Source organism: Castor canadensis, chromosome 4, assembly GCF_047511655.1.
Source record: "Castor canadensis chromosome 4, mCasCan1.hap1v2, whole genome shotgun sequence".
In the NCBI taxonomy this organism is placed as follows: Eukaryota; Metazoa; Chordata; class Mammalia; order Rodentia; family Castoridae; genus Castor; species Castor canadensis.
Window position 1 is genome coordinate 178,063,751 of NC_133389.1, and position 27,804 is coordinate 178,091,554.

The following is a 27,804-nucleotide window of genomic DNA, read 5'->3' on the forward strand; positions in this document are numbered from 1 at the left end:
TATGATGATCTTCTAAATGTGGACACCCTTCATTATATAATATCAAAAAGGGCTGGCAGAGTGGCTCAAATGGTAGAGCACCTGCCTAGAAAGCTCAAGGCCCTGAATTCAACCCCTAGTACTGCCCCCCAAAAAATTACATTTATTACTACTGTGGCTGTTCTTATCAGCCAAACCTTTTGAGTATTAGGAAACCATTAAACGCTCATGTCAGATACAAGGTCTCTCAAATTCTAATTTTTGTGAAAGTTCAACTTTTACCATTGGCAAAAAGCAGTGTCACTTGTTTTCCTTGAAGTACCAAATACTCAACTCTAAATAACTACAATTTGTTACTTGTTCCTTCAGATAAAAATGGTGCTCCATAAGAAAACTATCAATTGAGCACACAACTCCAAACAGTTACTATGTATGTGCTTTTTCTCAAATCAGACATCTCCTTCCACATGCAACATAAGTGACACGAGCTAAATATTCAAGGATTGAGAATAGAAAAAAGTAATTCATTTTATTCATCCATCGAGAACATTCTGAAGGAAACTAGCTCCTTTTTCACTGAAAGTGTGCGGTGGTAAAGAGCACAGGGACTGCTGAGTACTGCCTAGGCAAGCAGTTTTACCCCAAGTGCTTCTGGACCATCAGTATAAATGTGAACACACAGGAGAGACCAAATAACTCCTTAGGATTATTACAAAAACAGTTTTGACTTTATGGACTTCAGGGGCCCCCAAGAGTCCATGGACCATATTTTGAAAACCACTGTTTGAGATACTTGGTGGATAGTTTGAGATGGATTAATATACAGAGTACCAGAAAAATCAAGCAAACTGAAACAAGACAAGTATGACTCTGGTGAAAGTAACAAGTTGTATAGGAAAGAAAAGTGACACTTAGTATTTATGTAACCACAGTAGTATATTGACCAAGTGAATTTCGATATTTATGATTTAACTCTATTGGCAGGATTGGGGCTGAAACAGTGGTAGGGGTATGGTTGGGGGCAGGTGTGTGTGTGGAGGGGGGGAGAAGGCAAAGTAAATTCTCTATTTTTGAAGAATCTGTGAATAATGCCTAAAAATCGGAAGTAACAAAAATTTGTTGAAAGAGATAAAAGTGGTTACTCTGGGGGAGGGAATGTAGAAAGGAGAGGGACAGAGAACTGCTGTTTTCATAACAAACCTTTAAAACTATTTGAGTATTGGAACTTTTATTTTTTAATTTGAAAAAAAATGTAGATATACATGAAAGTAAAGAAAATGGCACAGTAAACCAGCCATCCCATCTCCCAGATTTAACTGTTGTGAAGACTTTGTTCTTTGCTAAGGCTAAGGTATTTTAAAATAAACCACAGATATGTCATTTCACATGCACATTTTAGTATGCGACTCTAAAAATCTGAACATTTTCTTATGCAACCACAATGCCCTTAGCACACCTAACATTGTCATGGTGCCATCCAAAACCCAGTCCATAATGCATTTTCCTGATCCTCTCCAATTGATTTATCCAAATTGGGAACAAAAAGTTACACAGATTACATTTGGTTTTTATGGCTCCTAAATATCTGGTAAAAAGTTCCTTTTCAGGATTTAAGAAGCAAACATCTGAAATACAGAGAAGAAATTATCAGTACAGTATGCCAATAATCATATTCTGATGGGGGTGGGGGAAAGCATGGGGAATAAACTGAATGGAAAAAGACCAGAAGGAAATATAACAGAAGGCCAACTTTAGTATTTTAATATTTTTTTTAACTTTTATGTATTTTCTAATGTTTTTTTAAAATATGCATAACTTTTATATTTTTACAAATGCTTATTTTTGCAAAAGTTTAAGTAAATAGAAAATAAAAGCTCATAGAAGAAAACTAACTTGACTTGAGAAAAGAACATTGAGTTTGAATTACACCTACTAGTGTCAGACCCAAGAAATAGAAAACTGTCTGATCTACTAAGCTTCTAAAATATAAGGCTCATAAAAGAAATACTAGAAAGCAGCAAACACTGACATTCAGCTGGCCTTTGGGGTTTCTGTTGAAGGTTATGTCTGTACCCAGGCCTTCTGTTCTCCATAAGGGGCTAGAGAGTAGGTGTGAAGAAGGCACAGGTCCAGGAGGGGAGCTGGGTGTCCATCCAGACCTCACCAAATAGACAGTGTGAGTGTTTGGGTTAGGGACAGGGTTGTGGGGCAAGACCCACTACCCACACTCCTTCTTCTGTGGTTATCCAAACACTCTGCCTAGATCAAGGGACAACATGAGAGGTAGACCAATTGGTAAGTCCTGGGATGTAGTGACATCTGAGGCTTTCTTACTTACAGTCAAGATGTCCATAATGAAAGGTCAGATTTCACACTTATGTCCAAGGAATGCTTGTTCAAGACACTAATAAGAAGGCTAAGCAAATGGGACCCAAAGTTTGGAACCAGACAGTAGGTCAGAGTGCCAGAGAAGGCCCAAGAGGGGAGCCCTGTATCAAGAACCCACAAGAATGAAGGTGAGGGAGTTCAAATCCTGTGTAATTGAAGCCTGAAGCTGAGTGGAGGCTTCTCTTGTTACAAAGGCTTGGACTTAGTCAGAAGAAGACAGAGCAAAGCCAAAAGTATCACGCCGCTCCTCCTATGTGGCCACCAGTCTTACCTGGAGTTGAAGTGAAGAAAACTGTATAGTTTTCCTTAGGCTACAGAAATATCTTACTTTCTGGAGCAGGCATACATCTGCTATAGGAGGGCTACTCCAACTTTTAAAAAAATACTCACTAGGTATTTTTAAATACTCACAAGAAAATTATGAATAGCTCTGCTTTTAGTAAGCCAGTGCCCATATTTTTAGGTCAGTACATCCTAAAGAATCTATTTTTTGTATACTTCTCACATAATGGTTATAAGAACGTTGCTTTGCCTGCGTAGCTCTCAGAAGACAATGACTTCAAAAACTGGTTCCTAACAAGAGAGAAGTTCTCAAAATATGTATCTAGTCATTATCAGAGGCAGAGCAGAACTGTTTTATTTCAGGCCTGTAGTGACAACTTTGTGACAAGGGAGCTGTGGGAGGAACTCTGCTGTGTTCTTTGTCACTCCTGTCCCAGTTTCCCAATGAAGGCACCAGACAATTTGATGACTTACCTATGGTCACTTCAGGGGATCAGCAGAATTGTATTGTGAGCACAGATTTTGCCATGAATCCTTGAGATTAAAATAAGAATTCAAAATGAATTGTTTTCAAGAAATGAACCCTTACTATTTTTAAGATTTTCTTGCAAAGGGCTAACAGTTCTTTTAATCAGCTTTTCTCCTGCATATTGATATAACTAATAGTAGGTTTCACTTAAACCTGAAGACATGGACCCTGATGTTAGTAAACAGGACACATGGCTGTTCTGGGTATCTTTAAAACAAGGGCATGCATCTGTTTGTGAGATTCTTAGGTTGGTTCTGTTCAAAGAAAGGCTGGGGCTAAATTAACCTCCTGGGCTATTAACTACCTGTGATTTTTGTGCTTCCTGGGTCAGAAGACTTCCTCCTTTCATCCCCCACCTTCGACTTCCTTTCCATGTCCTCAGGCCTCCCAGAGATTAATTTTGAAGATTCCTCTTGCCAGTCATCTGAGGAAGAGAACATTTTTAAGGCCGCTCAGGTATGGGGCCTTCACCTACTATCACAGGAAGAATTTCCTAACTCCTAGCCACATCCAGGGCTCCCAGCCTCTCTCCATGTTTCCTGCCATTGCCTGGGTTTGGTGCGAGTTGGCAAAGGCTTGAGGAAGTTTCCTCTGCTTTCTTCGTCTCAGTCTCAAAAGTTTAGACAGCTGACAGCAAACCAAGATGGAAAGGACCTGATTACAGCTCTGTAGCTGGTAGCTATTTGCATGGCAGTCTTAAAAATGATAAATGTCTTATTTTGTTTCATTTCTTGAAAATATTTCATTACTGCCAGCAGACAAGCCAGATGGAGGTCAACCTCAGAGAGCATAAAAGTATGCAGTTTACTTGGAATTTTTTTTCTATACAAATAAATCTTGTAGAAAATTCTAGCATATAAACAAACTGACTTAGAAATGTGCTAACTGTGCTCCTTCATTAACACCCTCAGCAGAGGACTCTAGGGGGTTCCTCCAACAGAAAGAGAGTGAGCACTGGGAATGGAATGTCCTGCTGCTCTGAGGACAGCTTTGCTATTCACAACTTCATCTTAGCATGGTGTTGCTCTCTTTTTTTAAGAAGAAACCTCACCCTCACTTGGTCACATTGGGCCTCAAGCAGAAGTGAACCTAGTAGAGGAGTTCCTGCTTGCTCTGTAACCACCCCTCAGCCTCTGGCCACTTGATCACAGGTTCTTCCATAGGGAGTCAACTTCCTTTCCATCACAGACTTGATCTGCCCTTCACTGTCTTCTATCCTCTGCTGGTTCTGCCCACTCTTTTTCAGACTCTTTCTTCTTAACACCTGTGACCTCTTTTGCTGTCTGATGATGGCACTGCAAAAATCAGCTCCATACTCCCTTCCACTACCATTCCAAACAACCTGGTTTTGTTGCAAACCAGAAAAAAATTTTTTTTCTTCCTGATACAGCCTTTTGAAGTAAATATTTTCTATGTGGAAGTCCAGAGTTGCTGCAGCAGTCATTTATAAATTAACTCCTTTAGCAGGTTTTGACCCAGATATATCTTAATGAGTCATTGACATTTTTCAAAGGATAAATTTTAAAAAACATTTGAATGGAATTGGATAGAATGGTCAAAGGTTTCCTCACACTTTTGTATCTATAAACAACAGGAACTGATATGTATTTGAGGCGTACTTAGTTTCTTTTACACCATAATTTATCTCTGTATTTTATGACCTTTAGCTGAAACGTGTGCACATGCACACACACACACAAGTTGGAGTCACAAGTTGGAGTCTAAGTCTTCAGATGTGGATCTGGCCTTGGCTAGCACTTAATTTGGGTAACTTTTGAGAAGTCCCCAGCTTGTTTTCTCAGATATGCAAAGACAGTGGGGATGAGGGCATAGGACTAACTGTGTTGTGCCATTTTCAGTCCTGGCACCCATACCAGGAAGTAGGTCTGGAGGTGTGATGCCTTGGTGTGTATCCCTTTTTAGCCAGGCATTTACATAGCAGTATGCTTTCAAGCAGTGGTGGTATGGTATATAACCTAACATTCTAAATGGTGCTGTCCCTGAGTGTGTGCAGCAAGCTTGCTGCCTATGGAAGGGAGTTGCCCAAATCCTGTGATTAAGCAAAGGAAAGAGGCAGGGTACAGTTTTCTTTCTCTAGGGTTTTGTTTATGCATCTCCTCAAGGCTTCTTTACTTTTTCCATGAAAAACCCTTTGTTCTTTTGTCTTCTGCCACTGGCCCTGGTTATGGACTGGTTGTTGATGTGAGTATAGTTTCCAAATTGGAAATTAATGAGACGTTCTATCCAAAGAGATCTGCCTCCCATACCATGAGGCTGGCTGCTCTGGGGTCCCTTCCATGTGGATCTTTGCTGCTTTTTCTGTGTGCAGCTGCCATCCTTCCTTTCTCTTGGCCTTTCTCAGAGGTGGTTTTAGGTCCACTTTTCTTAGCTTAGGATGTTTTAGTGCATATGTCAGGTGTGCCTCCCAGAAACACCAGGTTGTACTCTGCTATAGAGGACCCTCTAGTTTGGCAGGAAGTTCCAAACTAGACTCTTCAGGCCTCCAGCTTAGCCCTTTGCATGTTTTTGAAGAGGTTTGGAATATATTTTCAGGATGCAGATGTGAAGGGAAAGGGGCTGAAGTCAAGTAAAGGAGTTGTGGGAAGCTCACCAGCATAGAGCTGCAAATTTGCTGAAATCTGGCAGCCAGAGGGTCTGAGTACCTCAGTTCTCCCCCACCAGAAATCAGGGCTCAATTTGCTTCCCAACTCTTTGATGCATTTAGAGGATACCCCTAGGCTTAGACATTGACTGCCACTAGGAGCACAAACTAGGGGGCTTGGAGCAAGTGGGAACCTTCCCAGCCTACCTTCTGGCAAGCTGTGTCTCCCAGTACACAAAGAAGTAAAGGTTCTAAAGTGAAAGCAGCCCAGAAACAGATAGGTGACCCTTGATTGGCCCTGCCCTCAACCTACGTATAGAAACCTGCACACTAAGAATTACAAGAAATTCCAGCTAGTTTTTCTCTATATGTGTTGTGCTGGTGATTAGGCCTGATGCCCTGAGCAGATATTTGGGCACTGAGCTTTATCCCCAGTCCAGTGATGAGAAATGTAACTCAACCTTGTCACTTCCCAGTTTTGCCTGAACACTGAGAATACTTCAATGAAAAGACTACAGGTGGTTAAAACTTCCAATAACAACTTGACCATAAATGTGCAAATCCTAATGTAGAAACAAAAGAAATATGAAAAAGCAAGACAATATGACTCCTTCAAAAGTCAACAACTCCACAATTATGGATGCTAGTGATAGTGAAGAGGATGGAATCCCAGACAGAGAATTCAAATGAATGATTTTAAGAATGAGCAATGAGCTAAAAGAGGACATGAATAAATTCCTGAATGAATTCCTGAAAATACAAATAAACAGCTAAATGAAATAATGAAGACAATGCAGGATATGAAAGAGGAATTCAATAAAGATACAGAATCATGAAAAAGTGAAAATTTGGAAATCTTATAAGTCAAATAAAAAACTCAGTTGAAAACCTCATTGATAGGCTGGATAAAGTTGAAGACAGAATATCAGAGCTTAATGTAAGATAGATGGGTGAATTAGAACATTCAGATAAAGTAGAGAAAAAATAAACAGTGCATGCAAGACCTCTGGGACACCACTAAAAGACCAATCCTATGAAACCCAGGCATAGAAGAACAAGAAGAAGTAAGGCATAAAAAACATATTCAATAAAATTTCCCAAATCTTGAGAAAAAGATGTTCATCCAGGTACAGAAGGGTTTAGGGCACCTGGCAGACAAGACCAGAAACCTCACTACATGATATCATAGTTAAACATTTAAGTATACAGAACAAGGAAAGAACATTGAAAGCTGCAAAAGAGAAGTACTAAGTCACATACAAAGAAAAACTCATCAGAATAACAACAAATTTCTCAACAGAAACTCTAAAACCAAGGAAGACATGAAATGATGTATTTCAAACCCTAATTGCCTATCTAGATTACTGTGTGCAGCAAAGCTACCCTTCATATTTGAAGGAAAACTCTTCCATGATAAACAAAAGTGAAAGGATTTCATAGGTCAGGTGCAGTGGCTCATGCCTATAATCGCAGCTATGTAGGAGGCAGAAATTGGGAGAATCATTGTTCAGTGCCAGCCAGTGCAAAAATGTTAGTGAAGTCCCAATCTCAACCAGTAAACTGGATGTGGTGGCTCATACCTGTATGAAGCCAGCCCCAGGCAAAAATGTGAGTTGACACCCTATCTGAAAAATAACTAAAATAAAAGGGTTAGAATGAGGCTCAAGTGGTTGAACACTTGCCTAGCAAGCAAAGAGTCTAGAGTTCAATCCTCAGTATTGTCAAAAGAAAAAAGGAATTTCTGACCACTAAAGCAGTTCTGCAGAAAATAGAACTGCTGCCTAGAAAGCACAAGGCCCTGAGTTCAAACTCCAATATCACAAAAAAAAAAAAAAAATTACACACAAAAGAGGAAGCTAAACATAACAACGAAAATATGGAGAAAAATAAATCTCACTGGACAAATAGATAAACAAATGAAGATTAGGGAAGAATCAAACACTACAAAAACAAAATGACAGGAATTACTACATACCTTTCAGTAATAACTGAATGTTACTGGTCAGTTCGCCAATCAAAATTCACAGAGTAGTGGCTTGAATTAAAAAAACAAGACTACTATTTATTACCAACAAGAAACTTACCTTTCTGGCAAAGACAAATATAGGCTTAAAGTAAAAGGATGGAACAAGATATTCCAAGAAAGTGGAGCCCTAAAGCAAGCAAGAGTAGTGATACTCATATCTGACAGAGCAGACTTCAAAACAAAGTTAGTAAGAACAGACAAAGAAGGTGGCTTCGTACTAATAAAAGGAACAATCCATTGAGATGATATAACAATTGTAAACATATACACCAAATGTCAGTGCACCCAATTTAATAAAAACAGACACTACTGAACATAAAAAGTGTAGATAGACCACAGCACAATAATAGTGAGTGACTTTATTCCTCACTGTCACCAATAAATAGGTCATCCAGACCCCCCCCAAAAAAATCAACATAGGAAGTTCAGAATTAAATGACATTATCTCTTCTCAGCCTTTTGGCTAAGATCAAGCGCAGAATTAAATGGTGCTGTAGGTCAAAAGGACTTTTCATACATCTACAGAATAGAGTATACATTCTGAGCAACTCACTGAACTTTCTCCAAAATAGGACAAAAAAAGCAAGTCTGAATAAATGCAAAAACATTGAAATAATTCCCTGTATTTATCATACTTCACTGGAAAAAAAAGTAGAGATTAACAGCAAGAGAAATAGAGGAAAATTTGAAACATATTGAGACTTCACAATACACTTTAATTATTAGATGTTATCAAAGAAGTGAGGAAAATAAAAAATCTGAGAATAAAGTGAAAATGAAAACACAACTTACCAAAACTTTTGAAGCACAGCAAAGACAGTGCTAAGAGGAAAGTATATAGCTATTAGTAGCTCCACTAAAAAATGGATGATCTCAAATACATACCTAAAAATGCACCTTGAGCTCTTAGAAAAACAAGAACAAGCCAAACACAAAATTAGCAGATGGAAAGAAATGATAAATATTAGGGTAGAAATTAATGAAATGGTAACCAAAAAAGTAATACAAAGAATCAATGAAACAAAGAGTTGGTTCTTTGAGAAGATAAATAAGATTGATGAACTCTTAGCCAAACTAACCAAAAAAAAAAAAAAAAAAAAAGGTAGAAGACCCAAATGAATAAAATTAGAGATAAAAGGGGATATCATGACAGATACCAATGAAATTCAGAGGATCATTAGAGAATACTTTGAAAACTTACATTCTAATGAACTGGAAAGTCTAGAAGAAAAAAATTAGTGTCTAGATGTATATGACCTACCAAAATTGAACCAAGAGGTTATAAACCACATAAATAGATCTATAACAATGAAATAAAGAGTGTCCCAACAAAGAAAAGCCCAGGACCAGATGAATTCACTGCTGAATTCTACCATCCTTTACAGAAGAACTAACACCAACTCTCCATAAAAGTGGATAAGGACACAACAAAAAAAGAAAACTACAGACCCAATTTCCTTGATGAACATAGAATGTAAGAATTCTGAAAGCAGTACTTCCAAACTGAATTCAGCAACACATTAAAAAGATCTTACACTGTAATCAAATTGCTTTCAATCCAGGGATGCAAGGATGGTTCAATGTATACAAATCAATATATGAAATACAGGACATAAACAGAATCAAGGACAAAAATCACACGGTCATCTCAATAGATAACAGAAAAGGCCTTTGACAAAATTCAGCATCCCTTCATGATAAAAGCCCTGAACAAACTAGGAGTAGAAGGGACATACTTCAGCATGATAAAACCTATAGCCAATGTCATACTAAGAAAAAACAGAAAACATTTCCTTTAAAATCAGGAACTCTTGAGACATGGGTGCTTACTCTCTTCACTCTTACTCAATATAGAATTTGAATTCCTAGCCAGAGCAACAAGGCAAGAGAATGAAATAAAAGAGATACAAATAGGAAAGGAAGAGAATGAAATAAAAGAGATACAAATAGGAAAGGAAGAACTCAAATTATTTTGTTTACAGCTGATATGTATGATCCTATACTTGAAAGACCCTGAAGAGTCCACCAGAAAATTCTTAGGTGTGTCACACTTTTAGCAAAGTAGTAGAATACAAAATCAGCAAACAAAAATCAGTAGCTTTTCTAAATGAACATGATGAGAAGGAAATAAGGAAAACAATTCCATTCAAAATAGCCTCAAAAAGAAAAAAAAAAAAAACTAGGAAAAAAACCTACCCAAGGAGGTAAAAGACCTCTACAATGTCTGTAAAACACTGAATAATGAAGTTGAAGAAAACTCTAGAAGATAGGAAGGCCTTCCATGTTCATGGGTCAGCAGAATTAATATTATGCAAATGGATATACTCCCAAAAGAAATCTACAGATTCAGTTTTAATCCCCATCAAAATTCTAATGTCATTCTTCACAAAAACAGAAAAAAAATCCTAAAATTCATATGGAAACTCTAAAGACCCTAGAGAGCCAAAAGTAATCCTGAACAAGAAGACAAGTGCTAGAGGTATCACAGTACCCAATTTCAAATTATACTTTACAGCCATAGTAACAAAAGTGCATGATACTGGCACAAAAAAAGACATGTAGATCAGTGTAACAGAATAGAAGATCCAGAAATAAGCCCAACAGCTACAGCCATCTTTTTATTTTTTCTTTTTGACAAAGATGTCAAAAACATACATTGGAGAAAAGACAGCCTTTTCAACAAATGATGTTGGGAAAACTGGATATCCCATCCACATGTGGAAGATTCTCCCTATACAAAAACCAATTCAAAATGGATCAAAGATCTTAATGTAAGACGTGAAACTTTGAAACCGCTCTAGGAAAACGTAGAGAAAACACTTGAGAAATAGACATACACAACAACTTTTTGAATAGGACACCAGTGCTCAGGAAATAAGAGCAAAAATTGACAAGTAGAGTTGCATCAAATTAAAAAGCTTCTGAACGTCAAAGGAAACAATTATCAGAATGAAAAGACAACCTACAGAATGGGGGAAAATATTTACCAGCTATTCATCTGACATGGAATTTATATCCAGAATTTACAAAAATTTCAAAAAATAAAACACCAAAAGAACAGATAATCTGATCATAAATGGGCAAATGAACAGGTGATTCTCAAAAGAAGGAGTACAAATGGCTAATAAATGTATAAAGAAATGTTCAACATCCTTAGTCCAAGAGGAAATTCAAATCAAAATGACATTGAGATTCCATCTCACCCCAGTCGGAGTGGCTATTATAAAGAAACCAAATAACAAATACTGGTAAGGAAGAGGGCTGGGGAAGGAATCCTTATACACTATGGAAACTAGTATGGAAGGTCCTCATAAACTAAAAATAGAACTATCCTGTGATCCTGCTATACCATTCCTGGACATATATTTGAAGGAATGTAAGTCAGCATGCACTAGAAATATCTATGTTTAGAGCAACGCTGTTCACAGTAGCTAAGCTATGGAATCATCCTAGGTGCCCATTAACCAATGAATAGATACAGAAAATGTGTGTGTAGGGGGTGTGCAACGGAGTATATTCACCATAAAAAAGAATGAAATTATGTCATTTGGAGAAAAATGAATGGAACTGGAGAGCATCATGCTAAGTGAAGGAAACAACTCAGAAAGACAATTACGCTTGTTTTCTCTCATAAACAGGTCCAGATTGACCTTAAAAATAGCATAAATGCAAAGGAGGGCCATTTGATGGGAAGAATAGTGGGTGAGGAGAGGGTGATGGTGAGCTTAATATGATTGAAGTATTTTATATGCATGTATGAAAATAGAACAATGGACCCCACTAAAACTGTAAAAAAAAAGTGGAGTAAGAAAGAGTAATAAAGGAGGTGAATTTGATCAAAGTACATTATATGTATATATGGACATATCTCAATGAAACCCCTTTGTACAATTAATACATACTAATTTTAAAAAGGTACTTCCAGTGACTGAATAGTGTGCTGCCTTGTGGGTGTGAGTAAGAGGTAGTAGGTCTCTGACTCTGGCAAAGGACAGGCAAGGCAATACACTTACGAACTCCTCGGGATTACACGTGGCCCCCGGCCAGGGTTCTGCACAGAGAATTTTCTGAGGAAGCAATAGACACATCGGCTTGGGGGCCGATGGTATCTTGGAACCTTGCAGTTTGCTACAAAATTTTATTCATAAATATTTCAGGAGGAGGGCTCAGAACCTTCCTTAGATTTTAAAGCATTTCTGTGTCCCCTGCTTGTATGACAACAGGTGCCCCTTTGGGGTGCTGTGGTTACCTGCTTTAGAGCATCCTCTGAGGTGTAGGAAGTGGGTCCATGAACCTACAGACAAGTGTGAGAAGGAGAAGTGTAGGGCAGAGAGGAAGCTGCCATTCCTGAACAGGCTGAAGACAGGCTGTGCAACATGTGGACATACGGGAGGAGGAGGGCCAGGGTTTGGAAGGAAATGGAGAAAAGGAAACACACTAAATCCCCAGGGGAAAACTTGAGACCACAAGAATGAAGAGGTCACAGCCCTGTCATTCTAGAGGAGGTTGGAGCAACTCTATTCAGGAAATCTGGGTGTGCTCCGAGGACAAGTCAGGCTGACCCTGGAATTGGCTCTGTAGTTGCCCTGGTCTGCAGCACAGGCCTCCTGAACACCAAACTCAGGACCTGCTTGCCATCGTATAAGACTCAAACACATTATTTGAGTCCCTTATATTTTTGGATAGTGGAGTGTTCTTGGAATAATCTGGGAAATGTAGTTTCAGGACATTTTTTAAAGAGAAATTCAGGTCTGAAATTGCAGATTCAAAAACTCTATCTAAAGCTATTTGTGGTTACTACTATTGTCCTGTGCCTCATGCCGCTGTTTTCTGAGTATCAATTCTTCCTTTAAGGGAGGGAGGAGCATGCCAAAAGGGTCTCTGTAGCCTTCCAGAGTAGAAGCTATGTTCTGTGGAAATTTTGTGGGGTAGACAGCTCCTGGGCTAGGCTTTCCCCATAGGAAAAGTGCTATTTTCAGGGGCATTGTCTCACTCTGTGGACAGAGTGGGTTTGGTCAATGAGAAGCAATGCAGGGGATTCGTTTGCAAGCCAGGCTGGAAGATTGCACTACTGACCAATGCTCGCTCCCCTCTCCTGTGCCTTTCCACCATTTACTCAGCTCCACTGCTTTTTCTTGTTCAGGAAGCATGTTTCCCATTCCATTTATCTCAGAGCTTTTTTGCTTTTCTCAGACTCTGGAGCTCTTTCCTGCCCCCATCATCTTCTGCCTGCACACATGGGGCTCTTGACGTGAATGCCCCTATTTCCCTCTTCCTTTCAAGCTTCCTTCCCCTTCCTCCCTGCCTCCCCCAGGCCTCTCCTGGACAGATGACACCCATGGCTTCCTTTTGACCCCAGATTCCTTTGTTCTCTCGTGTCTTCAACCTTCCTTCTGGGCTGGCTGCTTCACCTCACCCTACAAACACAACACTTACTCTATCCTGTGCACTCAGCTTTCCTTCCTACCACCCTTTTGGAAATTGTCATCCACACTGATCTCATTGCCTGTACTCCTGGCCATCACACACACACACACACACACGGACTCCTTTGTCTCCACCCTTGATATCCAAGTGGCATTGAACTAAGAGCTTAAGAGCCTGGCTTTGGGTCCAGCTTTACCAGTCTCTATTGGCATGGCCTTGGACAAATTACTCAGTTTCTCTGTGCTTTGGCATCCTTGTATGAAGAAGGATCATAAAAGTCCTATATATCACAGAGCTGTGGTGAGAATAAGTAGTTGCTGTGTGGAGTGTAGGCAATGGGAAACAAATGCCCATCTCATAGTAAGTGCTGTTTAAGTCTCTCTTCTTGCTTATTTGTATCTTCCTTCCTCCCTTCCTCCCTTCCTTCCTTCCTTCTTTCCTTCCTTCCTCCCTTCCCTTCCCTTCCCTTCCCTTCCCTTCCCTTCCCTTCCCTTCCCTTCCCTTCCCTTCCCTCCCCTCCCCTCCCCTCCCCTCCCCTCCCCTCCCCTCCCCTCCCCTCTCCTTCCCTCTGTGGCAGTTCTAAGGGTTGAACTCAAGGCCTCCCATTTGCTAGGCAAGCACTCTAGCACTTGAATCATACCCCCATCCTTTTTGCTTAGTTATTTTTCAGAGAGGGTTTTGCACTTTTGCCCAGGGCTGACCTTGGACTGAGATCCTCCTATCTCTGCCTCCTGAGTAGCTAGGATTACAGTTGTGAACCACCATGGCCTGCTTCTTTTGAGATAGGGTCTTATTAACTTTTACCTGGACTGGCCTTGAACCTCCTATCTGTGCCTCCCAAGTAGCTGGAATTACAGGCTTGAGCTACTGTGCCCAGCTGTGTCTCTTTTCTTAAAGCTCTTTTCTCCTGCTTTTCCTAACGTTAGACATGTCTGGCTTTTCTCCTTTCTCTGAGCCCTCATATTTCTTCTGTTTTGTTCTCTGGCTTCTCTTTGCTCCCTAATTGGAGGTGTGAGAGAGTGCTCCCCAGCCCGTTCCTCCTTCCTTGGGCCCTGGTGTGGGTGATGCGAGCTTCCCTCATTCAGATTAGCCACTGCCAGGGGCCCCATGTCCACACCCCCAAATACCCCGTCTATACCCTTATCAGGATCTCATCAAGTACAGCAGAGTCAGGAGTCCCCAAAATATTTTAATGTTTGTCTTATTTTCACTTGAAAAGTGATAAGGACTTATAATAGAACATACAGAAAATTAAAAGAATAAAATATGCCTCAACAGTAATCCGTCTGTTCAGCAAGTACCACCACTAAACTTGGATATAGCTCTCTGAACCTGGACTGTTTCTATCAGGGAACATTGGACAGTGTCTGGAGACTTGGATTGTTAGCTCTGGGAAGGGAAATCCTACTGGCCAAGATGCTACTGAATGAACATTTTATAATGTACAGGACAGCCCCCAACTCAAGGGTTTATTTGGCCCAACAGCACTGAGATTGAGAAACCTGTTCTGTTGGTCTCTATAGAACACATTGGAATTGACTTTGCCTTTCTTCCACCTGTGCTCTCTGTTTCTGTCCGGAGCTCTACCTTCCCCCTTTGCTCTCTCCAGAATTTTCTAACCCTTTAGCCCACAGAGCCCCATCTGTTCCATCTCTGGCAGCTGTTCTTTTTTCTCTTCACCAGTTGTAACATTGATGACCACTCATCCAAACTAATGAAAAAGCTTCCCACAGGCCCTTCACCTCAAGTCTCTCCTGTGTGACCTGGCCTGTGTGCTTAGGGATGTTCATAGATCTCTGCAACCTTCTGAATTCTATCCAGGACTGGTAGAGGTGGAGTTTGCCTGGGAGTAGCAGCAGCCATGCCTGATCATCCTTGTAGTACCATTCTAAGCATAAAGCCATGCTCCATAAATCTTTGTTGAGTGTGTGTGTGTGTGTGTGTGTGTGTGTGTGTGTGTGTGTGAGAGAGAGAGAGAGAGAGAGAGAGAGAGAGAGAGAGAGAGAGAGAGAGAGAGAATGTGTGTGTGGGTGTATGGTTGAAGGAAGAAAAACCTGGAACAAAGATTCCTCCCCAAACCCTCACAACCCCTCTGTCTTTGCAGATCCTTGAGGAGTGGTTTGGCCGGACTGTCATCCGCTCCTGTACAAAACTGAGCTATGAGCACGCACAGAGCATGATTGAAAGCCCAACTGAGACAATCCCTGAGAAGCAGCTGCCCCCCATCTCCCCAGAGCACAGCAGCGAGGAAGTTCACCAGGCTGTCCTGAACCTGCACCGAATTGCAAGGCACCTTCGCCAGCAGCGCTTTGTGGATGGCGCGCTCCGTTTGGATCAGGTCAGAAAATATTTTTTGCTCAGTGCAACCATTGCATTTGACTTGTGCCTGAAGTCAGTGGGGTGAGAGGCAGCAGCAGGCAACTCTCTGCTCCCTTCGGCAGCCATTCCACTGCACTGTGCTCTCAGGACAGGCGGGCAGGTGCTAGCTCCCATCCACTGGCCAGACTCCATGGGCATGAGGCCTGGTGACATGAGTTATAGCAAAAGGTTGGTATTTGTGTGAGTGGCTCTGCAACCAAAACTCCCAGCTGCTCTTCCTTGGAAAGTCTGTGTCCAGGATTGTGTCCTTACTATGTTAGACTTTTCTTCACTCTGAGAAACACCTAAGAAAAACAACTTAAGGGAGGAAGGGTTTATTTTGGTTCACAGTTTCAGAGGTTACAGTCCATGGCTGTAACCTCTGAAACTCAGAATACCATGCCAGGAAGCATGTGACAAAGCAAAGCTGCTCACCTCATGGCAGACAGGAAGGTGATGAAGGGGAGAGAGAGAGAGGGAAAGAAGAGAGACAGGTACAAAGTATAGCTTTTAGGGCGTGCCCCCAGTGACCTACTTCCTCCAACTAGGTCCCACCTCCCAACAATGCCATCATATTCTGAATACATCAAGAGATTAATCCACTGATTAACTCAGAACCACAGACTCTAAAAGCCCATCAGCTGGCAGCCAAGTCTTTAACACATGAGCCTTTTGAAAGATACTTCAGATCCAAACCATACCATAATGCACCTCAGGCTTCTATGAAGGCAGGAGCAGGAAACTTGGAAATTCAGGAGGTATCTGGCCAGTATCTGATTCTGAAGCTCAACAAAAGAAAGTTTTTTTTAATCCCTTATCTTCCACAAAGAGTTACCTGTTTACAAATTCCAAATTAAGGTCTGAAGAAACAGACAACTGAGGAGCTTGTAGAACGTGGGCTTGTCAGTACGTTTGAGTAGAGCCTGTGTTTCATATCATGGGATTGTTTTTCTTTCTCAGTTGTATTTCTTTCCCCACACTCTTCTTCCCTGGTCATTGAGTGCTGTGGGAAGCCTCCAGGTGTCTGAAAAACAAAGTGGGTAGCATCAAGGCTACTGGGATTGGACAAGGATGCTGTTTATCAGACTGTTGGCATAGCTTGCCACAGAGACTTCTTTCCCTGAACCTCTCAGCTGGATGAGATCTGGAAAACCTTGTTTTAAAGTGTTCCAGTGGAAGTTCTTATTTCATCCTACCTTCTGCCACAAACTTACACAGTGCTTATTAGCAGGCATGGCAAATTGGTGCTGCCTGGTATAGGAGGAAGTGAGCCACTCTAGGACGTGGATCACCAGGCCTGCCTGTGCTCACTGAGGCAAGGAAACTTCTGGAGCTCTCCTGCCTGCCCTCCTGGCCTGGGCACCAGCAGCTTGGTCAGGCCTGTCTATGTGAGAATGCCTATGGAAGATGATAGGTGGAGTAGATACTGAGGAGAACAGGAGATTGGAGAAAGACTCCTTCCTGCAAGGAAATCACAGATGCACTGTAATTCCCACTCACCTGTGCCACCTCCAACCCCATTGTCAAGTCCACGGACACTGCGGTTCTTGCTTCCTGAACTTCAGTCCTAACCTAGACCCTTTGAAGCCACCTCCTGGATCTCTGGGTCTCTTTGTACATCTCCAGCAATGTCCATTCCTTTGGCATTCCCTAAACTCTGTTCTGCCTTCCTTTCGTCTCTATCTACATTCCCTTCCTGAGTGGGTACTTTTAGGCTCCTGGTTTTAAGTCCTTGCTAAATGATGCTCATGATCTGTCTCTAGCCCTATCCTCCCTCCTCAGACCCAGTCTGGTCTCTCTAATTGCCTTCTTCAACTCTTTGCCTGGAGCCCTCCAGCCATATTGACCAGTGCTCAGCCTTCCTTCTGCATAAAGCAGTGCTCAGTGCCCATGGTGTGCCACACATGCTGCCTGCCCTTGCCCACCCCCCCACCCCCACCCCCCCACCCCAGCCACTTCCACCAGGATTGTGTTTTTCCAAACCTGGGTATGCCAGTTGCACATGTTGCTGTAGTTATACATTTTAACTAAATATTAGATCAGTTGATGAAATGCAAGCATAAAAAAGAAAGCTGTTTTGGGTTTGTTTGTTTTGTTTTGTAAAAGCCAAGTTAAGTGTTCTTGGAAAGACCTGGATAAGGACAAGTCCTCAAAAGTCTGTTCTTTGGGTAAGACAATAACAGGGGAAATCCTAAAATTCAGGAGGCATTCTGTCCTCAAGCTTTATAAGTGTTTTAAAGTATAAGTTATACTAAGAACTGACTGCACTGCATTCAGAAGACTATGTAGCAACCTAGTTTGTGCCAGGTATGGCAGTTCACACCTTTAACACTGAGCACTTGGGAGGCTAAGTCAGGAAGGTTGTGAGTTCAAGGCTAGTGTGGGCTATATACCAAGACCCTGTCTAAAAAAAGAAGAAAAGAGAAGAGAAAAAGAAACCTAATTCACATACTCCTTTTTTTTTTTTAAGAGAAAAGCCTTAATTTTTTCAAAAATGGCAAAGGCGTGTACGTTTATATTCCCTTCTTTACCTGACTTCTAGAATAACTAACCAACTGCTGTATATGCCCAGTAAATGAGGGAGTTTAACATTTGAGAGACATTACTCCATCGTGCTGATGGAAAAAGTTCAGTAGAACTCTGCATACTGATGAAGAGTGCTAGGTGACCTTGGCTTCTATGAGGAGAGGTGTGGTTATCAGACACAGATTAGTGATGGATGACGGGTTGGGGGTGTGTCAGAATCAGAATTTTATTGCTGAAAAGACTTTAGATATTGATATCTCATTGGCCCTCTTAATTTATAAATTAGAAGGCTGAGGCCCCCAAAGGTTAACTGAGTTGCTTATATGCAAGGCATCCAAGTAGCTCTTTGTTCAGTTTTTCTCCATTTATACCATGCCGACTTAAGGGAAAAAAAAAAGTTTTCCTTTAAAGTGAGGGAAAAAACAGCCTCAAAAGTCCTAATTAGGTTCCAGTTAATTAAGGTTTGAAAATAATGAATTTGTGTCTGTCTTGGAGTTGATCCCTTGGTTCCCCAGAAAACAAGTCTGTGGACCCCAGCTTTAGAAGGAAGAGACATCAATCTCCCACAGCCAAGGCCACTGGGGAGATTGTTTATAAATCAGCTAAATGGCCCCATTCAGAAACCACTGCATTTGTTCTCCTGTCCTTACTGCCTGCTTTTGCCCTCACAAAATTCATTTTTCCTTGGTGCTTTTGAGTAGCTTACTGTTTGGAGTTGCTCTCTGAAGCTTTGTTTGCTGTGGTTCACTATGTCCATGTTTTTGGTGACAGTCCTAAAAAAAGTACTCTTTTACAATAGCCTCGATTAGTGGGTTCAGGGTAAAGCTGCTGAAATAGTTTTGCTTTTCCAAGAAGTTACCATGATGACCTTGAGAACGAATAAGAGTGGAGTACATGGCACTAAAATGGTGCCCTTTGCAGAGTCTGGGGCAAAAGCCTTGAGGTTGCATTTAACAACTTAAACCTTAGCCACCTGCCCTGTCTGAAATCGTGAGCCTCAACAGTGGACTGACTGGCTGGCTCCAGTCCCCACGGGCTATCTGCTAGCAATTTTGTCTGTTGAGCTTGGTGTGCTATCCTGTGATGGGAAAAAGACTAGGCTGCACTGTCTTCAGGGCATTGCCTGCTCCAAATATTTCTTACCTGGAGCTTGAGTCTGCTTCTAAAGAGCTTCTTGCTCCATGAAGTGATTCCTCTGCTTTAATACCGAAAAGCAAACACAGGCCTCAAATTCTGTCTTGTGCTTTTTGGTTGGATGGGTTGAATAATGTTCCTTCCTGATGGTTTCTCTCCATCTCCATGTTTTCTGCTGCCAGGATAATTCAGTTAATTCAAGGAATTAACATAGATGCATGTTCTATTTACTTGTTTATAACATGTATCTCCTATTTTTTAAAAGGAGGCTCCCATAAAGAAGTGTCAGTGGTTTATAATCACATCTGCAGAGCTTTGTGTGAGGGGAGCTGTGAGAGACCCTCATTCCATTGGTTTCTGCTCCTGACTCAGGCCCTATTGACAGATTTCTTCCCAGAGGGGTCTGTACACACATCTGCCTTCCACAGCTTCCCATCTAGGAAAAGAGATGAGACTGGTCTGACTTTGATGCAAACAAGACCTCATGTTCCTTTTGGGTTTCTTTCTTAGCCATTGCCTTCAGAAAGGATGGGGGTGGGTAGTGGAGTGCCAAGTAGAACCTTAGTATGAAGACATCTCAGAAATAGGCCTATTTCAGTACACCTGCTGCTTTCTGGGACTTTCTCTCAGGTGACAGCAGTTCTAGTGGGGCTACCATGTGTGTAAGGGCTTCTGTGAGAAACAATCCTGAAGTTGGCAGGGGTCCCTATAGGCATTGGAGCTGTGTGACTTTCTGAATTCAGAGGGCGTTGGAAGTTGGGTTGAGAAAACCTGGTATTTTCATTTTCTGAGGCAAATTCCTCCAAACAAAAGAAGCCTTTGCTAAATTCTCAGCTTTGCTTTCCATGAATCCTACTAGACACAATTTTAAGGCCCAAACTCCAGGCAGTTTCTTTGTAGACTTGATTATAAAGGTAACCTTGTTAATGAAAATCACATTTGAATACCCTGGGACCCAAGCTGCTGCGGATGCTATTATGTATGACCTTGACCTAGCCAAGTCTTTAAATCAGGGGTTGGCAGACTTTTCTGCTAGTAAATAGCTTGGTCTTGTGAGCCATATGGTCTCTGCCACGCTAGTGTGAAATCAGCCCCAGTGCTTTAAATGAATGACTTGAGGGTCACTGAGATTTGAATTTCATATAATTATCACCTGTCACAAAATGTTATCCTTCTTTTGATTATTTTTCAACCATTTAAAAACGTAAAATCCATTCTTAGTTCTTAGGTCATGCAAAGCAGACTTGGCCTGTAGTCCACGCATTGCTGACCTCAGCTCAAATGCACCTCAGGCTTTTCAGCCATAGTACTCAATGAGCCTTTAGCAGCTCATCATTGCTTCCCTGGGAAGCCAGGCTGGCTAATGGAGAACAGTTGTGCCAAGTTAGTTGCAGGATGGTTTCATGCAATTAAGTAAATTATTCCTTTGATTAGATAACATGCTTAGCAGACCTAGTTGGAGGCTGTAAGTAGAAGAATGAATTCATTTAGCACCAGTTCCCTTGTCCTATTTATAGTCAGGTTAGGTCACTTTAACCAGCCTGAAGCCAAAGGAGCAGTGGCTTTCATTCCTCCTGTAGACAGGGTCTTTACACCCAGGGCAGGGCCTACCTGCTGCTGCTCCCTGACCTGATGAAGGTGGGGTCTGCTCATGACAGAACAAGCTCTAGGGAAGCTGGATGGCTCTTCTCCCCCACTCAGTGCTGAATGTAGCAATGTGTGTTCCTTCTGTCCAATACAGCTGCTTTCCAGAAATGAGTATTCCAACTGTCTACTGTTTAATTTTTGTGCAAGGTGAGAAGGTTGGGCACTTTCATCCTAACTGGTTCTTCTTTAGCCTTACTGTTTATGTCATCACTAAAACACAAGAGTAAGGCTGTTGGGCAGGTGTTTTTGTTCTTATTCAGAGAGTCCTACACTCAGCATATCTTTAGAAAGCTTTTATTGGGGGCCTACATTGTGCTAGGTGCAGGGAATATAACAGTGAATCCTTAAAATACAAAATGAGACTGTCCTAGTTCTTAAAAACTTCTGAGAGAGTCAGCAAACCACCAGAAAATGAGAAGTAGTGTGACAGAGCTCTGCCCAGCATGCAGGTACACTGTCTTAGAGGGTTGGCCCAGGATCAGGGACAACTGTCCAGCAAAGGCAGTATGTATACTACACTAGGTCTCCTAAAAGACTCAAGGGGCCAACCAGACTAGTGCGGGCTCAGACAAGGAACAGGATAGCAGATTGTTCCTGTTGAGTGGAGTAGAGTATAAAGAGAAGGCATAGCTAGACAAGGGGACAGGAACCTTTGAAGGCTGCAGGAATAAGCTGGGGTAGCCGTGCAGTGCTTTTGAATGTGGAAGGTAGCGTGATCAAAACTGTTTGAGAAAGAGCCTCCTGAAAGAGCAAACTAGAGGAAGTTTATAATCCAAGAGGGTAATAATGAGAGCTAGACCTAACCTTGGAAAGGAGAGAAGCCATAGATGCAAGAGAAGAAGGAAAATTGGCAAGCCTGTGCCAAATTGGCTGTCTTGACTGGATACATAAGGGAGGGAGAAGCAGGAAATCGAGTTCCCAGGGAACAATATCAGGGAAGAGGCTAAACAGAAAGATGATGATGTCCATCTTGAGTCTGCTGACTTTGCAAGGCCAATGGAAGACAAGGAGCAGAGCAGTTGAGCTTAGGGGTCTGAAGGTAGTTAGGAGGGATGGCCATAGGTAACCATTTAGGAGCCAGCAACATCAAAGTAGTCCTAAAGCTGTATGAGGATGACCTCACACAGAAGGGCTCTAGAATGAGCTGTCTTGTGGCCCCAGACAGATAGTAAGATGAGAAACACCAGCATAAGACAGACTCACCTTCCCCTGCTTAGCTAGGCCCTTCTGTCCCTCTCTTCTTCCTTTAGAAAGGAAACTTCCTATCAGATTGTATAAGTAGCGATCTCGTCTGATCTCGGAAGCTAAGCAGGGTCGGGCCTGGTTAGTACTTGGATGGGAGATTGTATAAGTAATATGTTCTCATGGTAGGAAAATTTTAAAATATGAGTGTAAAAAGAAATCAAAAGCACCTATAATCCCATAACCCAGAAATAACCACTGTAAATATTTTGGTATTTGTTTATTTATTTGTACAGGGGTATATTTAATTTCTTATAGATTTTCCCCTTATCACTTCATGGCAGGAGGAACGGGTAGTTAGCATAGCATGCATATAGTTTTATAGGATATGCTTTAATAATATATAATAATATATTATGAATGTCCTCCTGTGTAATTAAAAAATCTTCCAGAGGCCTAGGGGTGTAGTTCAGTGATAGTGTGTGTGCTTAGCATGCATTAAGTCCTGGGTTCAATCTCCAACACTTAAAAAAAATCTTTCTGAACATTATAATGCCTACATAATAATCCATCATAGGAATATTCTCTTAAACATTTAAGCACTCCCCAATTTTGAATAGGTAGATTCTGATTCTTTAGTATTGTAAATAATAGTTTGATTGCCATCTTTGTTCATAAATCTTTGGTCTGATCTTTGATTATTTCTGACAGTCTTAGAACTCTTATGATAAGAGGAGAAATATGGGCATATTTAAGAATCTTGAAACATATTGCCAAATTCTCTTCCAAACAATAGTTTGGAAGAATATAAACAATAGTTTATATTCTTTCATTGTGTTTATATTCTTTCAGTAGCATATGAATTAAGGTACCTAAGATGCAAACTTCTCAGGAATTCTCTGCCTAGCTGCTGGCCCCTTCTCTTTCTCCCTCTCTCCCTTTCCTCTCTCTCTCACATATGCACACACAAGGGAATGCTCCCATTGCATTAGTTATTATTAAAAAAATGCTTACGATAGTCCTAAAACTTAACATGATTGAGGTGGTTCGAAGTGTCTTGCTTAACTCTTGCTAATTTGAGACTGGGGAGTGACCCCTGCCCCAAACTAAAGTCCTCTTTCCTCTCATTAGAATCCTTAAAGAAATGCATTGTGTCTGCAATGGTGCTGAGAACCATTGTTGCCTCCTCAGATCTTGAAGAACATTTATAACTTCACTGGTCTCTTTTGTTGCTCTTACTTCCTATGCATAATAGCTCTCAGGCATTGTTTGGGTCAGCCTAACATGAATAATTATTAGGAAATCTGATTGAATTAAGACTAAAGAAAACTGAGTTCTAGTCCATCCGTGACCCATAAGAACTTCTCTTAGGGGATAGTGACAAATAGCTCAGGAAAGCTTCTGCTAGTTCAGGGCTTCCTGAACATGGCACCCTGTTCATAGCACATGGCATCAGTCCTAGAGATCATTCTTGAATCAGTGAGGTTTAAAAGACATGCTGATTTCCCATTTACCAGTTTGATAAAAATCATATCAACAAACTTTTCTTTTAAATGTATCTATCTCCTTCATAAAAAATAAATCCTGCTGGGTACCAGTGGCTCATACCTATAATCCTAGCTACTTGGGAAGCTGACATCAGAAGGATGTGGTTCCAGGCTGTCCTGGACAAATAGCTCACAAGACCCCATCTCCAAAATAACCAGGGCAAAATGACTGGAGGTTTGGTTCATGCAGTAGAGTGCCTGCTTTGCAAGTGTAAAGGCCTGAGTTCAAACCCCAGTCCCACCAAAAAAAATTCCCTAGCCAAGAATCTGTGCTTGCTTGTGCTATTCAGTACCTGAGCTCTCTGGGGTAGCTTGGGAGTAGGGAGGAGCAAGTTGCACCCTGCTTCACAGAGAGTAGGGGAGTTCAGGAGTTCCAGTCATGGAGTTTGGGAACCTTTCCTTTGAGAGAGATAGGGATTGATTTAATTATTGCTCTTTAATTTCACATGGAATTCTACAAAAAAATTTATATTTATGTATCCCAAGACGTGAGTAAGAGACAAACTTAAACACTTGACCTAGTTTTGCATAACTAATACTAATTATAGCCACTATGTGAGCCGATCACTATTTGTGGTTTGTACATAAAAACTAATATATATCATTAAATATACATCAGATTAATTCCTCTGAGTAGCTTGTTATTATCACCCTACAACTCTTCATGTGCTCATTCTTCCTTTAGGCATGTCACATAGTCGTTACTCATACTTCTCAAAAAAGGAACCCTTTTTATTCTGGAAGTTGTTCTAAGTGTAGACTCAAACATGATCGCCCACTGTAGCTGTATGGGTAGGCTACCTCTTGAGTTCCTCTTGTGGTAGGAATTCTGTTCTAGCTCTGAGGAACTATAGGTAGTGGAGGATAGACTTCCTACCCTAAGGCTGCACAGTGAACTGAGAAGTATGATAGGACATATACTTACTAGAAGCAAAGGTAAGACAAAAGCAAAAGCCCAGTGGGGCTGGGGGCGTGGCTCAGGGAGTAGAGCACCTACCTAGCAAGCACAAGGCCCTAAGTTCAAACCCCAGTACCACTGAGGCAGGCTAATAGTAGAGCTCTGGGGACTCTGGTCTGACCTGTGCTATGAGGCATGACTTTTCCCAGGGCATTTTAAGATAAACCCCTTATCTCAGCCCAGTGCTGTATCCTGTGCAGTTATAAATTACATGTAAGACAAAAAGCCTTGAGGCAATTCTACCCTGTACCCCCACCCCTTAACCTCTCAGGTAAAAGCCTTTTGCTTAAAACATGAATATTGATCATACTTCATACATGTAATTAAAATACCTAAGAGCTAGTTTAAGTGCATGCACAGAGTGAATCAAACCTGTCAGTCACCTTAGCCATCCCACAGAGACCACCCAGATTTGCTCTTTGAATTTATAAAAAGCCATTTTAAAAAGATGCAGGCTTCTGCTCCAACTGGCTAGAGGCCATCACTGCTTCCTCTATGATAACTTTCCTCACTTTTAATAAACATTACTACCTTTCCATGTGGTGCTTGGATTCTTCCCACACAGGGCATAAGAACATAGGTGTCTTCTGACCAGAGTTTGCCAGAGATTACCTATCTGGTAACAGCACCAAAAAGGTCTTTAAAGACTAGGATCCTTATCTTGGGGGATGAGGAAGAACAATGAAGCAGGTGTACCTAACTAAGATATATTGTAAGCACATATGTAAATATCACAATATATCCCCCTGTACAACTATTATATGATAATAACAAAAAAAAATTTAAAGAAAAGATTAGGATGTGAAGGCCAGCTTGGGAGGTAAAGCCTTGCCCTCAGTAATGAAACTGAAGACGAACCAAGAGCATGGAATACCATCCTGTAAGGCTGAGGAGTTTATCCCACACACTCTTCTTTCCTCTAAGTACACCTTGAACTGCACATATGTCAGATTGAGATGAAAATATTTCTGTCCATTACTAATACCATTTGGATTTGAGGAGGAGCTTGGGTGGGTTCAGGCATTTGGGTTCAGAAGTACTTAATGTTGTGAAGAAACTCTAATTAGAGTGATTAGAGGAGCAGATAGTAGCCACAGACAGCAACACTCTGCCAGCCTGAGTACTTGGGAAGGTCCCAGTGTGATCTTTGCTGGGTGCCCTTCTAGTATAAGACTGTGGTGAGGACCCGAAGCTAGTACTTCTGCTCTTGGTCAGAAGAACCAGAGCAGAACCTCCACAGAACTCTGATGATGGCTTTCTAAATAATGCTAGAAGGTAAACCTAACTCCTACCCCACCTTCAGAAACTTTCTAAAGAAAAGAACCTTCTGGTTTTTTCTACATGCCTGTCTCCAGGCTTTTTTTTTTGGCAGTACTGGAGTTTGAACTCGGAGCCTCACTCTTGCTAGGCAAGTGCTCCACTACTCGAGCCATGCCTCCAGCCTCAGTCTCATTTCTTACAGATGAAGAAAGCACTATTTCTACCCCACCACCCATCCCCATGTCCCTTCTGTACCTTCTTGGTTCACCTCTCTCAGCTTCCAGAGTCTGAATATTGAAATCCCAAATCCTTTGCACAGAGCTTTGTGTTCACCATCCCCTGCTTGTCTCAGGTAGGGCTTGGACTTAGAGTGCCTCTGTTATTTTATACGTCATCTGTTTTTGTTACATTGTCTTATCATCTTCCACTTGCTTCCTTGACTCCTTTCCTGAGACTGAGTTCCTGAAAGGCAAGACCAAATCTTGTTCATCTTTGTATCCCAGCTCCTGCACTGTGCTTATTTTTAACCAGACATTTATTTCAAGGTCTCAAAACAGCACTACGCATTGTGGTCTTGTTAAGTAAGGAGGTGCTTGCTGTGATGGGGCGAGCAGATTATGAGTCTTCAGTACATTCACATAAGGGAGTGAGCTGCACGTTATGAACTAGGGCGGGTCTCCTTATGAGTAAAAGGGTTGAGTGCTTGATTATTTGCCAAAGCAGCCAGTGTGTAGAACAAGGTATAATGAGGACTTTCTCAAAGTGGAGATTCCTAACAAGTGTGAGAAGCCAGGAAGTTTCAGCACCCTGGCACTGGCAGTGCTTCTGAGGTGTCGTGAGTACTTTTTATTCCTTCTCAGACTGAGTTGTGTCCCCACAGGAAAGCCTGGCAGAAGGGACTCTCCAAGGAGGAAGGCAAAGACCACCCACCATGGTGCCACCAGGGAAGGTTGATGCTGGCCCCTAGCATGGAAAGTTGAGGAGGCACCAAATCCCCACCTGCTTCTCAAGAAGATTCTGAGTGAGCTACCATCGGCTGCTCCTCCCAGTCCCATAACCAAGCAAGAATGAGTTGGACTGCAAGGCAAGACCTCCAGTCTAACACTCCCCCTTCAGAATTCCCATCAGAGCCCAGTTTTGCCTTGACTGGTAATGGCTTCCATAAGACAGCAATTCCATGTCATTGTTATAGGGCTGTCTGAGAAAGAAGAGAGGTCACATCCTAGTCAAAGTTGAGAGTGAGACCAGATGACTCAAAAGGAAGTCCCTGGCCTTGTCATGGAGTGATGAGGGAGACAGAAGGCTCTCACACTGAACAGATGAGACATAAGAAACTTCAGAGGATTGTGCAGGGCTGGCCAGCACCCTCGTTCCTCTCAGAGATGTGATCCTTTCATGTTAGTGGCCTTGACAGATGGGATGGAATTTGGCCCCTCTGGGACCTTGCCTTTTGGGTAATTGTCCTCAGACTGTCTTTCCTATTCACAGGACACACTACAAGTCCTGTCTCCATGTCACACCCACGTCAATCGAATGTGAGCCAAACAGCTACATAAGAGACATGGAATTCTTTGACGTTAGTAAAACCTGCATTGGAGAAAGGGAACCCTTGCAGCTGATCCTTAGATTTCAACCATGACTGTTTCTTGATGCTGGCCCAGTCGATTTTAATTTTCATTGTTCATTGTACTGGAGGTCTGCTTCCTAGGCCAGAACCCTTCTGTTTTGTTGTTGTCTGCCCTAAACTCTGCTGCCACACTGAGTTACTGTACCTGCTGCCTTTCCCTTGTTACTCAAGAATGTTCAGGCATTATGGACCAATGGCAAAAATGTTTGGGGACAAGATTTATGTTTGCTGGTATTTTATTTTACTAAGAAAGGACATTTTCTTTAAAAGTCCAATTACCAGCTGGTGGAGTAGCTTCAGTGGTTAGAGCACCTGCCTAGCAAGCATGAGGC

The 27,804-nt window shown here is 41.6% G+C and overlaps 1 protein-coding gene and 1 long non-coding RNA gene across 10 annotated transcripts in view; one reads left to right on the plus strand and one right to left on the minus strand.

The window, feature by feature from the left end:
- Dis3l2 (DIS3 like 3'-5' exoribonuclease 2) overlaps positions 1–27,804 on the plus strand; it is a 370,364-nt gene that overhangs the window by 280,846 nt on the left and 61,714 nt on the right. For 5 of the 7 annotated variants that reach the window (XM_020172819.2, XM_020172822.2, XM_074071998.1 and 2 more), the window contains exon 13: positions 15,338–15,571. In XM_020172819.2, the coding sequence (XP_020028408.2) occupies positions 15,338–15,571 (234 nt within the window). Of the gene's footprint in view, positions 1–15,337; positions 15,572–26,725; positions 26,969–27,804 lie in introns of those variants that run through there. The other 2 variants (XM_074072000.1, XR_012447408.1) reach the window with 2 other exon arrangements.
- On the minus strand, positions 3,268–26,231 carry LOC141422656 (uncharacterized). 3 transcript variants are annotated; one of them, XR_012447412.1, is made up of 4 exons: positions 26,101–26,204; positions 19,261–19,426; positions 16,427–16,615; positions 3,268–3,602 (listed from the first exon to the last, which is right to left on the minus strand). It is a non-coding gene; the product is annotated as an uncharacterized lncRNA (long non-coding RNA). The 3 variants fall into 3 exon arrangements; XR_012447411.1 differs by lacking the exon at positions 3,268–3,602 and having other exon boundaries at positions 15,163–16,615; positions 19,261–19,423; positions 26,101–26,231; XR_012447410.1 differs by lacking the exon at positions 3,268–3,602 and having other exon boundaries at positions 15,163–16,615.